This window comes from Folsomia candida, unplaced genomic scaffold (genome assembly GCF_002217175.1).
Source record: "Folsomia candida strain VU population unplaced genomic scaffold, ASM221717v1 Fcan01_Sc003, whole genome shotgun sequence".
NCBI lineage: Eukaryota > Metazoa > Arthropoda > Collembola > Entomobryomorpha > Isotomidae > Folsomia > Folsomia candida.
This window is the reverse complement of record NW_019091195.1, coordinates 7,796,468-7,814,363: the sequence shown is the minus strand read 5'-3', so window position 1 is coordinate 7,814,363 and position 17,896 is coordinate 7,796,468. Positions and strand designations below refer to the sequence as shown.

Genomic DNA, 17,896 nt, shown 5'->3' with positions numbered 1-17,896 from the left:
GCAAAATGAGTATGAATCGCAATAAAAGCATACGCTTTATTTATTTATAATTGTATGTAAATGCAGAAAATGTTTATTTATTTCATTTTGGAAGCATCAAGAATGTACGTGCATATAACATCAGAACGAAATACATACATGACTAGGATCGAACATAAGACAGAGTAAATTGTCTCATATTTTACTATGCTAGACTGTTTGCACAAATATAGGAGAATGACAGATGCAAACAATGTATGGCGTAAATTTGACTAGGTTTTCAATTGCTGAGTTAGAATAAAATTGTTTTACTGAAGAAAAATCAACCGTTAATTAATGTCCATTAGGGAGAAAGATATAGAATCAAAAGACTAGAAGCGTTATTGTTGTTGTTAGTCATCAGAACCTGAGGAGGATGAAATGTTCCAATCCACGGCGTCTTTCCGATTATATTTTACAGGCCGCTTTCGAGCGCTGTAAATTTAATATCAAACAGGGCACGCACGTTACGGTTAATGATCCACACATTATTCTTGATAAAAGTAGTTAGCAATCAAAATATTTCTGACGTACAAAGCTCAATTAAGGGCGGATTGTGCACTTGGAGGAGAATTTGGACGTCGCTATAAATATAAAACTGTTTCTGCTCGACCCTCGAGTTCTTAAATTTTTTAGTCTAGCAAAGTGAAAGTTAGGGCTAACCCAATCAACTTTTCCTCTCTGTTAAAAAAATAAGAGTAAGATGAAAAGATTCAGAAAAAATCGGCATTTAAAAGTTATGTTTGACCCAGTTTTCGCCCTCTGCCCCTTGCAGGGTCGAAAGAAAGTTTAGAAATACGCGAAAGCAATGTTATACTTACGACGGTGAGCAGGAAAATATTTCAACTTCTCCTCCACGTGTTCAATCATATCCACTCAACAATACAATAATAAGCACATAATTCTCGTTAGCTCAAGAATATTCATATCATTGCTAATTCATTCATGCACAAAACTTACATGCCAAAGTATAAAAAAAAACAATTAACTTATTTATTTTACCAATGTTGAACTTTATGAAAATAATTGTTCCCGTCTATAAATAATACAAAAGCTTAAATTATAATAACAATATTGCTACAAGAAGTACTACATTAAACGACAACTTAAAATAGGAATAGAAAGTATAACACTTTTAAATAATAATAAAACAGAAAATATAAGGACATATAATAATCAGGGATAGCAGCAACAAAAGTCTGGAATACAGCATGACTCAATCACTATCACTGGATCTGAAACGCAAAAATAAAATAAAACTATTAGCATCAAATGAAGAGCAACAGTTTTCACCTAGTAATACGTCGTCTTTCCATAAAAGAAGGAGAACCCCTTCGTCTTGGAATTGACGGAGATCGAGATTTTCGAGATCGGTCATCTGATTTTGGAGATTGAGGCGTTGTTGATCGAATGGAACTATTGCGAGAACGAGACCTTGATGACGACTGTTTTGATGAATGACTTGAAGCAGAATGACTTCTAGAAGATATGCTTCGATTTCTTGAGACGGATCTCGATCGGGAATGAGAACTGACACTACGACTTTGAGATTTTGATTTTTTGTCACGTGACTTGGATCTAGATTTTCTGCTTGGAACGGATCTGTGAGATGACGCGACAGAATGGGAACATGATTTTTCACGTGACCCAGATCGAGATTTTGAATGTCGGGTAGTAAGCCTTCTGGAATGAGATCTTGATGAGTAATTTGAGTCTGAACTACTTGATCTGGATCGGTCGGAATGATGATGATTTCCGTGGTTGAGTACACTGGTATTGTTTCCATTGACTGGAACATGAAAAGTGGGACTACTTTGGTCAATTACGCTTGCGAGTAGTGGGATGCATGCTCTTTGGAATGCTTCAACAGGAGACAGTTGTTTTCCGTTGGTTTTCAAAGTTTTAGATAGTGAGGGGTAATATTTATGATGTCCAGAAAAGTCCACAACTGATAACGAGTATTTTGAATTTACATCTTCCTCCGACTCTGAATAATGCTTAGCTTGAGAATGATTAGAATCACTTGAGCTTTCACTGCTAGCTATCGATATACAACAAGTTGACGAAGGAGCAGATATTACAGGGGTCGACTTTCTGGTGACATTTCTGTTTCCATCAATTTCTTCTGACTCTGCTTCACTACATGGCCATTTACGTACATTTAAGTACATGATTATTTCAATGTACTTATTTTTACATATGAGATATTAATCTAACTAATTAACTCACAATCGGAGAGCAACCATGTAACACCAACACCCAGATATTTTTGTGAGCCACGCAGCATTTGGTACAGCATTTGCGCAGATGAATATAATTCAGCGACTTGTGGGCGCTAGAAGTTCGCCGAAATGATTTTTAAACAGAAATTGCGTCAATACCTCTCACTTCCGAGGAAGTGAGAATAATAACACAGTTTCTGACTTTTTCGCGTTTTCGCCAAGCATTTTCGCAAACTTGCAGTGCTCACATGTCGCTGAATTTTTGCCGCATTGTCCCACCAAATGTTGTTCATAAGGACCTGGTCTATCGAAATGTGTGGATCACAAAAAGCTGAGTCGAACATGGTTTGCGTTCCCATTGGGAGTATAATGGCGTGCAGGCTAATTTATTAGCATTGAAATGTAAAAAAAATGAAGATCAATTTCTCACCTATTTTTGCGACTTCTTTTGGAAGACAAATCTGTCCTGTTAAAACAGATGAAACATTAATAAAAAACTAGTTGATAAAATAGCCAAAGAATGATTGACTTATAGTGATTTACAGATTGCCAATAAAGTTATTTAATAGCTACATCGTAATCATAATGATTTTCTTTATTAACGTGTTGTAGCTACGATGCTCCGCATTGTTTTTATATACTGGTTGCAAGGGCATTTATAATATAACACCACTTGCTTTCTTTAGTATACAAAACTAGTGGAATTGGTAAAAGGAAAGTATGACACAATGCGGAGCTATGAGCCAATCACATCAGTACAAATCCCTGAAGTTTCAAAATAATTATTAAAAGAGACCATTGATACAGGAAACAACATTAAAGAGAGAATGTGTGAGTGACGAGACATTCACTGTTATTTTACCTTCCATCAATCCCAAGATGACTTCTCCAGAGGTAAAAATAATGAGAAAAAATATATATTTCCCTCGTTATTTCGTTAAACGTAAGTGCGTCAATAGTACAACAGTATAATAGTAAAATGGGAAAAGTTACTTACAGAAAATACCTTATGAATAACTTGTCATTTGGCGATGAAAATTTCAATGTCTATGTGTTTACGGAGGGTTGCAACAATAAAAAAGCACCACTCAACATATATATCAGATTAAATGATCAATTTCATAATGTTCATCAAACAACTCTTGAATATCATATCTTTTACTACACGATAATTATAATTCAATATGCATGAATAATAATTAATGAATAAATGGAGTACACATCGGGATACTATTAGAAAGTTTAAAGAATTGTACTAATCAATTCATTATTAATTATCCAGAGATAGAAACAACTACACGAGAAGAAAAAACGGACATGGGACATTTATAATATATTGGCTCAAGGCCTAATTAATATAATAATAATAAACTTGGTAAATAAACTTGTAAAGACAGTATACACGTTGGCTATAACCTGATACGCTTGCTAAATTCGATAATTTTACAATAAATTCAGCACGAAGCTGGTATCATGAGAGAATTGGCTGACAAACAGAATTACCTATTGTGGCGATGGGACTTTTTGGATTTTTTCTTCTTTTCCTTCTTTCTCTTCTTAGGGCGAGATTCTTCATCCGATGAGGACGATCCACTGGAACTCGATCGCTTACTCCGTTTGTGTGACTTTTTCCTTTTCTTTGCCTTTTCCCTCTCTGGTGACTTTTCTTTTGATACTGAGGGAACAGGGATAGCAGTGGACACGGTGTCGGGAATATCCTATTAAATTAATACACCATTAATGCATAAGGATGCTACGTAGAAAATATTACACACATACATAAAAGATTAAGCAGACAATATTTAAAGTAAGTACTTGTAATATTACGTGTAATATTCAAAAATATCATACCTGCAATTCTTTGGGCATGTTGTTCCTTCCCTCCAATGACTGTCCTGGAATAAAGTCTTTCCTAATCCCAAACGCGTCCTTGGCCCTTGTGTTCTTCTGCTCTTGTGCCAAGGAAAACTCGTGACTATCTTTTGCTCTGCATATTACACATAAAGTACGATTAACATTATAAACCAAACAAGCATTTACGACGCGCAGAAAGTACAAGAAATTAATTTATTGTGACACGAATACAAATATGTATTATATATAACCTTCTCTTTCGTCGGTGACAGCAGCAGTAACAAGTTACCGGTGGCGCAGCAATTAATATGAATCTACACTCTTCTTGGAGATGATTAGACTGTGTATTATGCCGACGACCTCTTTCGTGTTTCCTGTCATGAATTTTTGTAGACCTGCTTTTCGATCGACTATTATGTCTCCTTCTAGATGGTTTGATTATCTCTTTCACAATATTCTCGTCAATTTCAATACTGCTCTTTATAACCTTCTCTAAAACAAGTTGAGAGTTATACTCATCTCTAGGTTGGCAAATGCTCAGGGATGATTGTGAAGGAGAAAGCTCTTCGGCTTTTGTGCGGATATCTATACCTTTCTTTAAATCTATTTCTTCGTCTGCCATATCGCTACCACCTAATCTATCGCCGTTTACTTTGTCGTTGCTGGAAGACATTTTTCACTTACTTATTTGGTATAATTATTGTCGTTATCTTAATATTTGTTTCTTATTGGAAGACTTGGTTGCATTTATATTATACTAATAAATATATTACATTGATACAAAATGGAAGACTTGTATACCCCGACTTTATTGTCTGCTAATCTCACATAATTCCTACCTAATTTATTCGTGTACTAATTGATGACTACATTGCTTAATTTTTTATAGTGAATGAATGCACGATACATGTCGAAAGGACGAGGATCTAAATGTACAATTCGTGCTCGCCACACGAAGCTATCCTATGTAAAAATTCAACCCATGATGACCAATTAATCCTGCCAACTTCTTTTAAAACTGAAAGACGCTTATATTACGAGGAGATAAAGGAATTACGAAAATTGTAAGTCACCAAAAGCAGAGAGATCAAGAAAGCCTTCCTTTCCCTAAGTGCACCGTGATCAATAATGCAAGACTCGGAGTGGAGACGGGATTTTGCACCGAAAAAGAGAAGCGATTGGCTACAGACAGAAGGAGATTCTCTACGCACCAGAAAGAAGAAGAAGAGTCGGAGGGATTTGAGGCTGCTTTTCCCCCACCAACAAACGGGACTCGGAATATTATTACGCCTCTACTTTCCCCACTTTCCTTGCTCAACAACACTGCATTTCTCCACTCCATCTGCTCAAGCTCAGCGGATTTCAATACGGAAATAAGACACACTAACTCTTACATACATATATAAAAGTGTATCATGTGCAGAGAGGAAAGTTCTCTATCAATATCATATTATGCGTGTAATTAATGACATTACCGGATTTAAATTTAAACGCCTTGCAACCAATTTTGATCGAGTTTGTACGATGCTAATATTTAAAGACAAGGATTAAAGGATTGCTAATTAATTTGCTTTTAGTTCATACAAGTGCTGCATTATTTTGTAAATCTGCTCTGCGGATATAAGTTAGTACCAGCAACGGTCAGTTACCATTTCAGACCAATGAAAACTAGCAAAATCCCAGCTATACATACAATATTGCTTAGTACCTTGATATTTGCGATGAACAGCATAATGTCACGACAGGGTTAAATATGTGCACTGCAGACTTTTAAATAAATTATGCCACTAAACACATGGGTCACAATTTAAAATAGAGAATGAAAACTTTCTTCTAGAAATTTACACTTTCACCTGTGTTATTTTATCGCATAATATTTGAATCGAACTACGGTTTTTTCGTGCATGGAACTCACAAAAAAAAGTTTCCTAGCCTCGCCTCAACCAAGCAGTGTCCAACTAACTTTCGACATCAGAACACGACTACTACACACCGAGAACACGGGGCAGCAGGAGAAAGTTGTGAAGAAATCGATCGATATAGTTTGCAAGTTCTGACACAACCCTCACCTCCAACTCCTGCAGTGTCGGAAATGAGCTTCCCCCAAATATGAATGCATTAAAAAATCATTAGAAAATAATCGGATATAAGGGATGCATGCAAACATAACGTAGGTTAACATACTCGAAAAAGACTTGTATTAAAGTCGAATGTAGCCCGAGCCGTGCACTTTCTCCGTTGCTTAAGCCCTTAAATATCATCGTTGTAGATGCAAACAGGCACAAAATTGATTAGTATCAAAAGCGTCTGGTTGCAAAATGACACTGGTAAAACTGAAATTAGTCTGAGTAAGCTTGTTACTACAATTACTAATTATTAACGTGGTCTAAAAATCAATATATGTATATGGCTGAAATTTAAGAATCTTGAAGTATTTTTAAAAAAATATAGAATACAGAATTTTTTTAAAAAGAAACTCAATTATCCTTTGACCTATGATCGGATCTAATATCTACATGACACTATGACACATGTCCCAAAATGTAATAAGACCTCCTATTAACCACCGCTTCACAACTTTGTATGTAATGAATACAAAGTCCGTCTGCATCTAAATACTGCGATGATGGTATCATTATCAATTATCACAGATATTCATCATCTCAAATTTTATGATTTTTCTAAAAAAAACAGGCTGGTTTGGCAAAACATTTCAGTATTAGATCTGATATCACACCCTGCACTAGGCAAGAAGCTAACCGATCAATCGGCTAAATTTTCATCATAGAAAAATATAACGGTTCCAGTGGCATCGCTCGGGCAGTTAGTTACAGTAGTCTGACAGAAAGGTGAAAGTAAATGTGAAGATGAATGCTAAAACATTCACATCTACATGTAGATGTTGTCTTGAGAAAAGATACAGTTTTGATATATGATTGGTTTAAACTTACACGGGTCGTCCGGAAGAATCTCGTTGGTACGTTAACTTCTTTTCAGCCAGTAGTTTACTTCTAAAATCGTTGATTTTCTTGTCAATCTCAGAGTCAGGTAGGCCTTGCTCCTCCAAGAGGTCTCTCAACTCCATGCAACGAACCTACAAGAAGCCAGATGAATTACATTTTTAGACAAGACCTTGAGAAACCTAGACAAAGTTCAGGACTACCTCCGCTTGACGACGCCTTTCATGTTCAACAAGTTCTGGGTCAAACGGACGAACTGCAGTGTCCTCCTTTTCATGATAATCTGGAACTTTCTCCTTCGTCTTTCTAATTGCGGAAATGTTCCTCTGAACGTATCCATTAGTCCCCGAGCCTCTCGCGGTGGTTAGTCCAATCCCGTTGTACATTTAGCGAATTTGTCTACAACCTTTCTCAATTAAATCTTCAAACCTGAAAATTAGAAGATGAAAATCAATTGTTTTATATTTCGTAAATTCTGTAGTTATCAATATCATTTAACTTACGACTAAATATCATTTGTACTTAAACACGTTCTAAATAATACTTTTGCACGGGATGGGTTAATTAATTAGTTTCAAGTTTGAAATTGCACTGAAATTGCAATACGTTTATTTACTGCGATGAATCCAAACAAGTGCGGAGGTTGAATTGTGGCGCGGATGCTTTGCTCAATAACTCGTCTCACGATGTCACTCGTCTCCTTCAAACGGAACAAAACTTATTGTGCGAGTTATGAGTGCGCTTTTAGTACCAAAATCACGTCATCATTGACAAAACAAATTATGAAATCACCGAAAAAGGATGTAGGATCCCATATTCTCTGGATGGGGCTATTCCCTTGGATGAAAGTGTGCTTTTTAGTTAGTTTGCTTTCGTTAGTAATTGCCTAGTTATTTCGTGGGGTATTGTGAGATGGATAAGGTAATCTCTTTTTGATAAATAAATATCCCCACAACAGGTTATATCTACTCTGACAGACGAGGCCAGATGGAGAGATATTATGGAGAGACCGAACATAGTAGTCTAACTAATAATCTCAAGAATGTAAGTTTATGCGGAGAAGCCGAACGTGACGCCATGCAATTAAAAACGTCTCGTCATTCTCGTTCAAGCAATAACGTGAAATTATTACCTTTTGCATAAAATTGAAATGAAGTGTTCTTTCTGAATAATGTAAAGTGGACATGAATTTGCAACTTGCGTGGGTTGTGGGTTGGTAAAGGATGATGGCGTAGATAGGACCCCAGTCCAAGTCATGGAATGATGGAGAGCTTTCTCTCTCTCTCTCCAGTAAAATGACCAGAGGAAGCAGATCTTAGAACCGATATCGCTGATAGATGTTGCATGCTTGCTGCTCAAAACTCCAACATACGTGGCATAACAAGAAGCAGAGCAGGTTCTCAAGTTGTGAATTCTTAACGTTTCCTCTTTCCAATCCTTCCGTTTCGCAATAAAAGGGTAGCTTGCATACATATGAGGAATTCCATGGGTCATATGTGTGATGTGGTATTCCGATCCGCGCACTTAGCTCGTATATTTGTCGTGGGTGGGGTTATTCTATAGGTTGCTCTATACGAAGAAGAAGAAGGGGGAGGAGGGAAGCAGGGTGAAAGTGGAACAGGTCAACTGTTATTCAGTTCTCAAATAAAAAGGCATTAAAGAGCGGATGGAATGGATTGGATGGAATGGAATACCCGAAATCATTTTCCCTGCTGCCCAGCTCAGCACAACAAGCCAGTTAATAAAGGCTTTCTCTGATTATATTACCCGAGTGGGTAACGGTCTCGATGAGTCCGGAAGCCATGGACGTTGATAAGAAGCGATGGGCATTTGTCATAATCGTCATGGGCAAATGGGTTTGTTGCATGAGTGAAAGTCATCCAGACGGAGAAGCTTCGCATTCTCAACCGCACTATACACATTATTACTCTGATTTGATACCAAGTCATAAACACACCACACCCAGGCGAGAGAAAGCCTGCCTGACTAGCGCTTTCAGAATTATTGTTGTTCTCTCTCTGTGCTCCCAAGCTTTATGAACTCCCTTCTGAAATTTCGCGTGTCCTTTTCTTATCCTGAAGATAAATCTGCCTACCGGACCAACGCTCATTCGGGGTCGGAGCGGGTATTCTGTCCACGCTTCCTACAAGTCCTCTTTACCGTTCCTTGCCCTATTATTACTCACCGTCGCATCATGCAGGTCAGGCGGAGGGTTGCGTTGATGGGATTATTATGCATGCTGGTGGGGATTGCTGGATATAAAGCTCTTGTGAACTACATACATATTTACACATACATATGTACGTCCTGGTACATGGCCTGGCTTTTTCTTCCTAGTAGTCACCCGCTTGCTTACCTCATTCTGAATTATTATATGAGAGAGAGAGAGATACGACGGGAACAAAAAGGGTAGTCGGGTTGATGAAGTATAGGTAGAGACCTTTGAAAGCATATTAGTATTCAGTTGCGGGCTGCGTGACCGAATTTTTATCGCTTAGCCTCGCAGTAGTGGTGCCTTTATTGTACACACAATCACGACATCTTCTCATCAATCTATATATTAATTTATCTCTCATTCCTCCTTGTTGGGCCGGACAACTTGTCCTCGTTGCCCTCAATAAATCCCCAAACACTTTGTGGACGTGTGTGTGGTGTTGTGTGTGTATGTATATGGCGACTCTCTCTCTTTCTGGACAATTAATTTTTATCCGCAATCTACGAAATGTCTACGAAATTACTTGTCCGTAGGGGTGCTGCAGCTTTCCTTATTAAATGCTTTGACTTTACTTCACATGCTCCAAGTTACTTTCCTGTTGTGTACATTTAAATTAATGAATTCAAATTATGAGTGCATGAGCACCATAAAATCCAAAGAGATTGAGTGAGTCAAACCTTGTTCTGAAATTATTGAGTAATCTTCTCATTGATCTCTTGACAACTACCGTGTCGTAATACGTTGGATTCATCTGTTTGCCTCTATTGTCATATTTGAAGTGATGTGGCTTTGCGTGAAACCTGTCACATTTCCATGTTTGGACTTTTCCTAGATATTCACTTTCTTGGACAGAAAGTGAATATTTATATACTTTCTGTAGCTTTGTTAGTTTAGTAATCAAGTTTCAGGTGACAGACATGGAAATGTCAGTCTGAAATGGGAGATAGAGAAAGTTTGGAAAACCAAGTACTGGAATACGAGCAACACAAGACTTGGGGAGAATGTTTGGTTTTTGTGGAATTACATGAAACGTTATATTATATACGTACATATATACTAACGAAATGAAAGCCAATACTGCATTACAGTCCACCATGCTACCGATCTCCGCATGTATGCATTGTCCCAGGCTGAAAATAGTAGGAAATATACAAGGTGCCTAATGGAAGATAATTGACAACAGGATAGTTAATTTACTCTGATGAATTATTTCCTCATCAAATGAAGTACTCGAAGTGGTGGGTGTGTAGCTTCTGTTGTGACATGATGATGATGGTGTTGGCTCCGTTGAGGTTTCTTCGCCGAGGGTGAGGACTGAGTTTGGATAGTTGGATCGCGTCATTTCCCTTTGTCTGAAATTGATCCGTTCGGAAGTTGAGAGAATGGGTTTGCAACCGACCATAATACACAGCTCTTTGATGAGAGAGAGAGAAGCCACGTAACGTAATTACAAGGCAGAGGGAGACAAATCCTCACATAACTTTTGGGAACTCGTATGTTTCTCTGCGGAAGGGTGAGACAAAATCAATGTTTGCGTGTGTCATATTGGCCTCTCTTGATCAAATACTGAAAGACAAGTTGTTGTAACGAAGGACTTCTGGAGAAGTGCTTGGCCAAGTAGTTTTCTTTGTGCAATTTGGCTCTCTCTCATGGAAGCAGTTTGCAATATTCTTTCTGTTTTCTCTTCTCGTAATCACCCAGCACATGACATCACACATCCAAGAAATGAGACTTTTCCTACTTTCCCTCCCCCAATCTTTGAAGCAAAAATGAACACATCACGATAATAATAAGCAAGCAGTTTAAATCATGGACCGTGTTCTATTTATATTCAGGTGCATCGAAGAAAGCGGCGTCAGCTTACTCACTACAGTTAAACCCAAATTAAATAATTCCCTCTGGCTTTGTGCATATCAAGTTAAAATGGAAATCAATAATTCTCATAATTCAAAAAAGTCAAAAGGACTCTGCCACTTTAGAGGAGCACTTTTATCTTATTCCCATGCCGTCCTCGTTCTCACTCTCCCGTGAAAGGGCTGCATATAAATACGTAAGAGGAGACTATTACCCTCTCGCATCCGTCAAGATTTTGCGATATGAGAAAGTGGACGATGTCAGGCCTTCAAAAAGCAGTTAACCATTGCCTCTGCGTCTACCGTTGTTGTATATCTGTGCGCCTACGTGTGTATGTTCATATGCTCCTATGCAGAAGAGATTTGTTTATCTCTCCGAATTTATACCTGCCCGTTTCCAGCAACGCGACTTTCTTTTTCCTGTTTCTGTCTCCAGTTATATTTTATTGCATTGGCCCACTGTCATATGACGGAGTCCATAAAGAATTATTATGTTATCATGATCATTATCTGCAGACGGAATTGTGGCCAGCAAAAACAGGACTGAAGAGAGAATGGTAAAGAGAAGGAAGAAATATATAAAGCTTGGAGCGGACAGAAAACCACTTGGTTTTTATTGAGGGGATAGAACGAAGGACAGCCGTCCTGTCCGAACGAAACTCCAATACCGATATTCCAGTCAGGGAACAATTACTTTTTCTGCTTGAGACAAGGCATAACCGAAGGGGTGACTTATTAATGCAATCTCCAATGCACATATCTCCTTCTCCTGGTAGCTACATACGTATGTACATGCAGTTGGCTACGTATATACATTATTTATGGACCCGGGATTTTATTTTCTGCACCTGAGACACACTTTATTCGCCCACTAACAATACAGCGGAACGAATCAGCAGGGTTTTTGATTTGCAGACAGCAGAAGGAATCGTCGAATGTGGAATTTCTTTTAGCCCGAGATAAAATCAACCCGTGAGCTTAATCAATCACATTTAATGACTCACATAGGAAATTGTTGAACTGCCATTCATTTGCATAGCAGTTATTATCATGAAAGAATGAGAACGATGCTCTTTCTCGGAATAAATGTGAGCGAGGATACATTACTTTTCTGATTGTTCACCAACTCAGCCTTTTCGATTTGTCTCAAAAGTTTCCGTTTGCAATAACTGTAATGCAATCGTTACCATCAGTTTTTCGTTGTGTCAAGCTCTGGTAGTTGGTCTGGTAATGATAGAAATGTCGTAATACTTATTAGTGTTTTAGGCGTAAAAACCGTAATTGGTTTAGTGCAAAGGCGGAGACTGTTGGATTTACTAAAAGGGAGAAAGGAGACGACGTAGCAGCGCATCCCTCCGCCTCCACGACAGACAGTCCAACGGCGGATGCTCCCCGTTATCTCTTTGCCACGCATCCCTCCCTCCTCAGCCAACGGGAGACACTGCCCTTTCTGCTCATCCTCCCGCACTCACCACTTTCACCGCACCTCTAGTCCACGATCCCTTATTGCGACGTATCTATTTTCCCGTGTGTGAAATGGTCCTGGTCTTATCAGGAATAAATTGTAGTTCGTATAAAGTGCATATCGTTGTATGAAATATTTTCATTTTTCTCACGCTTACTCCTTATTAGACTGAGCAGCATGTTGCAGCTGACGCAGAAGACAACTATAGTCCTTCACCTTTTTATATATTCCATTATTCCTATTTGCTGCTGTGGGGAAGAGAAGAGTCAGAAAATCAATACGTGAAGAGGCAAATGGTTCATAAAAAACAATGGAATTTCGTCCCTTCGTCTCAAATTGCTCTTGTGGTTTTTATGGTTCTTATGGTAGGAGCCAATTTAGCAGAAAATCACAGGTTAATCCAAGCGTTTACCTCTCCTCTGCTATTACAACCCTCTCCAGCCTGCTCTCACTCTCTATATATTTCTCAATTTCATCTTCTGATGGATAGGATAAGTTAGCCATTCTATACGTACGCATAAGTACATGTGTAGTACGTATAAATGTACACGGACTGAACTGATCCGTGAGTCGACAGCTTTCACTGAATCACAAGGCAGCATATTGGCGATGAATTCATACAACACAACACTTGAGAGTCAACAGCTCTCGTTGATGTTCGATATCGGAGCATCTCTTGTGGTCAGTCAACCGCAGGCAAATCTAAGCTTAGTCATCTGAGACTCAAAATTATGTAGCTTTGATAGATTAGTCAAGTTCGGGCAGTATTGACTCGAGGGGAATGATAGCATTGGGCATTATGCGATTCCTATCCTATCCCAGTCGGGATTTGCTGATTATTCTCTCGGATCAAGAAGTTGAAATAATTAACAACATTTATTCATAGCTTATTATTTTTATATTTTTAGATGCTATGTCTGATTCTGTTAGTGCAAAATAAGTATATAGGAATTAGTCAGTTTATAATATTGTTGTTTTTAGATAAACATGAACGTTTTGTTACTCATTGTCAAAGTCAGACACCTTCGATATTTAAAAAAATCGGATTTCTGGTCTGTTTCAGGTTTCAGTAACGTTTAACAGGTCACTTTCTAACCAAAGCCAGGGCTTATTTCCCTGTCATGTCCGTCTGACGTTTCTCTATCAGTAACTCTCGTAAAATTTATCCGATCTACTTGGAACTTGGTACACGTGGGGCAAATGAAGAATCAAGTTCGAAGATGGACAAAATCGGTAGACCATTTGTCAGACTGATGGTTTGATTTCTAGTCTAAATATAAAATGATCAGAGAAATAACCAGTTTATTGGGGAAGATTGCAGTGACATGCTACGACCTGTCTCGGGCTAAATTAGCCTACATGCTGTAGGTTTTCTATCCTTATTCAATCACCTCATACATACTTATGCATGTACATATGTATGCACTGCATAGAACAAGTGTTTGTTAAATTTAAACAAAAAAGTTATTTTGACTTTTGACTGCTGTCTGAGATGATGTGTACAAATCGGTTCATCTCAAATTACTATCCCAAAAGACGAAAATCTTGCGTTCGGACAGGATCCCTTTTCTCCCATTCCCTCATCCCTATCAGCACTAGAAAGTATCGAAAAATAAGATTCAGACGAATTGAGCATAACGGACGGACGGACGGTGTACTCTTTGAGTTTCAGCTTCACAAACTCATTGCACACAATATATTTAGGTCCACGCCAGACACCAAACTTTGGGTATTCAATTACAGTTTGAGATTTTTTGGCCCGTAACTCTCATCTCATGGAGGAGGACCAAGTGAATACGCACCCCAACTAAAAAGTGTTGTTGGAACAGATCTGTTTGAAACTATTAAGTAGCTGCTTACTTTTCGAGTTGAAGCCTTGTTAACCAGTTAGTGACCACGCTTTAGTTGTGTGTTAGCCATGCGAAGAATAAGGGATGCTGTAAACAGATCGTCTTCCTTTTAACCCATGTCATGCCATAAATGCTGGGTGTCAGCGACCCGTAGTCGCTCCTGATTGCTTGTTCTTTCTCAAAGAACACGAAGCACCAAGCCACATATTGTCGAATATGATATACATACATAAGTACGAGTATGTTGTGTGTATGTGTATCATCTTAAGATTTTAATTTCCAGCTGCCCTGTTTGTCATTCTCTCGCACTCTCTTGAGAATCCGATTAGTTCTCAAGCAGGAGTAGTTTTGTCTGTAATTCTGTTCTTCTAACGGTAACTGCTGATTCCACTCGACAATTGTTTCACGCTCTCTTTGCTTTTATGCGATTTTTAAGGATTTCTGAGCAATAAAGTGTTTAGTTAGTATTTACGAGGATGTCATAAAGAGCGACATTAAAGTCTACTACGGTAAGTCACTTGACATGATTCGTTTTTGGAACTCGCAGTTAGAGCACTATTTTATGAAGACGATAAGAAAACCAATAAATTTTCAGTGAGAATTTCATCTCTCTGTCATGCTTCTAGTAACGTTGGTTGTTGGTGGCATTTTTCTTGGCTTTGTGTCATTTGAGTCCTTCAGAAAATTATGAATAACGGATACAGACAAAGACAATTCCCATGCACAGTACATGGAAAAAGACTGATGTTTAATGGTGTGAAATATTTATTTGCAGTTTTACTGTATAGTGCAATCTCGAAAACTTGGTCAAGAATCTGATACACGTGTGACTTTATTTGAATATTGGAAAGATGTTCACAATTCTGCTACAACCATGTATTTGAAAGAGGAATCGATAAATTATCAAGTTATCCTGTACATATTCAAGGAATGCAAATTTCATTATTCTCCTGACCCCATGCACCAGCACAAGTAATCACGTTCATTTAAAAGTGTCCAAAGTCATTTTAACTCTTTGTATAGATTTATGTACATGTTGTGCGGAGGGGTTACAAATCGATGGCGTATGTCGATCAATGCACAATTTGTTCAATCCCTTAAGTTTACATACTCAGATATGCATAATTTACATACATCTGCATCCCAACGAATAGCAATATCTACAAATGCTTATATAATATAGAAGACTGGGTAAGCCAATACTTTTCCCATTATTCATGAAAATTCAATTTGATTCACTCTTTGTGATTATGAATGAATGACTGAATAACCAATCGGTTGGAGTTTTCTAGGGACCAAAGAAAGGGGGTTTTAAAAATTAATAAAAATTAATATTCACATTTTGTATGCAACTAGGGCACCAATATTTATTTGGAAGACACCCGATCATCTTCAAACCATTCGTCCCGGCATATCGGGAATGGGTTGATGAATTATGCAGATGAAGTGTAATTGTTGTTGAAGAAGGAGAAGAGGCATTCAAAGGTATTTCATCTTCATTACTATGCACCCATTCCGTGCCGAAATGCACATTGACTCACGGTGTGATTGGAACATTGGGTATATTGATTCCGTGAGAAAGTCAAACGTCAAACAAGTTCACAAGATGACTAGGGTTTGGAGGCTCTCTCTCTCGATGAACCACAGCCATGCCCGCAAGAAAAGCGTTTTTTAAAGGTGCATATAAAATTATACCAAAACACTACACGAGGATGAAAAACTGGATCTCTGGCTGCTTGTTGTGGGATCGCTTGTGCATATATCGTGTACAGTAATACATACAAACTTGATCGTATGGAGGAAGTAGGGTTTAATAGTGCTTCTTATTGGGCGAGGTCTTCGTCAGTCGGTTCAGTTGTTTCTCTTTCTCCCCAACAACAACTTTGGTTACAATACAAACACCGATCTTATTCGGGAAGAAGCCATAAAAAATATCTTTACGTAATGCCGATGACTTGTTTTCTTGCCAAGAGAGCTAGAGTGTGGGTTGAAGTGATGATGAATCTCACGTAACACTGTGCTTACTCTTATCTCAATCACATGAAACAATGACATATGCATAGTCACCACAACTAAGGATAAAGGGTTGAAAAAGCAGGTTACATCAGAATGATAAGTTTAAACTATACCGACGTGTATATAGTTTTGCTTGCAAGGATTCGAAAAAGTTGGGTTTATCTCCCACACATGTACACATGTACAATGTACGTAAGATGTTTTTACACAATAAGTAGAACGTCTATAAAAGTTGAGACTTTTTGAACAGAGATACGGTTGAAATGGAATGGAGATGGATTTTTAGTAAAAAAGCTTTGAAACGTCTGTAACAGCAGATTATGCTTTCACTCTCAAAGAGATTTCCAGACAGAGAGACTCGAGTAGTATTCGCTTTTTGTGTCCGGCCATGTCTTTCCATTCCTTTGTCAAAAAATAAGACATAACGAACCAATGGAGTTCTGCGAAGGGAAATGGAGGAACATAGCCAAGTGAAATCACTTTGGCCGATGTCGGGTGTCCTTTGGAAGAAAAGATGAAGACAGAAAGGAATCGGATGGAATTGGATCGGAAAACGAAAACGGTCGCAATAAATCCGACGAATCGTTTTCATCACATCTCCCTCTTCTTTGCACTGACTTGCTTGCTCCTTTGTCCTCAAAATACTTTGTAGCGTTTGGTTGGGAGACCAAGGCGAGGAAAGAAAGGATCAGAAGAGCACATATATATATGTACAGATATGTGCTTATGTACACACGTAGCATTGAATTGAATTTAGATCAAAGTCAAGATGACGATACTTGTTCCCTATAAATTCCGTAATTCTTCCTCCTTCACGAAATAGCATATAATATCCATGTACATAAATATAGATACTTTTCCCTCTTTGCAGAATACATTGAAACTGATGCAGACGCCATAATTGTCCTTGTCTTGTAGGCGGTTGAAAGTAAGGTCGTAATAGAAGGTCAACGAGAAAATATTAATAAATTACATATTTCACGAGGAGAGGAGACCAGCCAGAATAAGTTGTGGAGGAGGAAAGCTCTGGCTCATTTGCTGCATCTGTTTCACTGGAGAGGGGAATGAGAGATTATCTCAGAAAGAAAGTCTGCTCGGCTAAATGAGATGGAAGAAGAGACCTTTGCGCTATATGATTGATTCAACTCGAATGGGTGATTTCCAATCTTTTTGAAGGCTGTACGAAATTACTTATGGCTGGTACAAAAAGCAGACAAAATATGATTATCACATATTTGGATGGATGGATGGAGGTAGAATTCGCCACGTATATGTTTTCACGCAATAACAGTACCAAAAATTGCAACAAATGGACTTCTAATAGCTCTCAATGATTATAACAGGTAAATAGATATTGTAGACGTATAGAAATGCCTAATTTATTTAAACAAGGTTCTAAAAATTTAGACAAACTACGATAAGTACGATATGACCTGAAAAATT

General features: G+C 38.1%; 1 protein-coding gene across 3 annotated transcripts; it reads right to left on the bottom strand.

The window, feature by feature from the left end:
* Positions 1-57: 57 nt before the first annotated feature.
* Positions 58-7,760, bottom strand: LOC110846075 (serine/arginine repetitive matrix protein 2). 3 transcript variants are annotated; one of them, XM_022092698.2, is made up of 8 exons: positions 7,558-7,760; positions 7,258-7,483; positions 7,046-7,188; positions 4,092-4,227; positions 3,744-3,958; positions 2,671-2,706; positions 1,312-2,157; positions 58-453 (listed from the first exon to the last, which is right to left on the bottom strand). In XM_022092698.2, exons 2-8 carry the CDS (start codon positions 7,438-7,440, stop codon positions 372-374), a joined length of 1,641 nt encoding a protein of 546 aa, XP_021948390.1. In that variant the 5' UTR covers positions 7,441-7,483; positions 7,558-7,760; the 3' UTR covers positions 58-371. The 3 variants fall into 3 exon arrangements, 2 of the variants coding, with proteins under 2 accessions (XP_021948390.1, XP_021948388.1); XR_004834470.1 differs by lacking the exons at positions 7,046-7,188; positions 7,258-7,483; positions 7,558-7,760 and adding exons at positions 553-1,253; positions 4,346-5,765 and having other exon boundaries at positions 62-453; XM_022092696.2 differs by lacking the exons at positions 7,046-7,188; positions 7,258-7,483; positions 7,558-7,760 and adding an exon at positions 4,346-5,761.
* Positions 7,761-17,896: the final 10,136 nt, after the last annotated feature.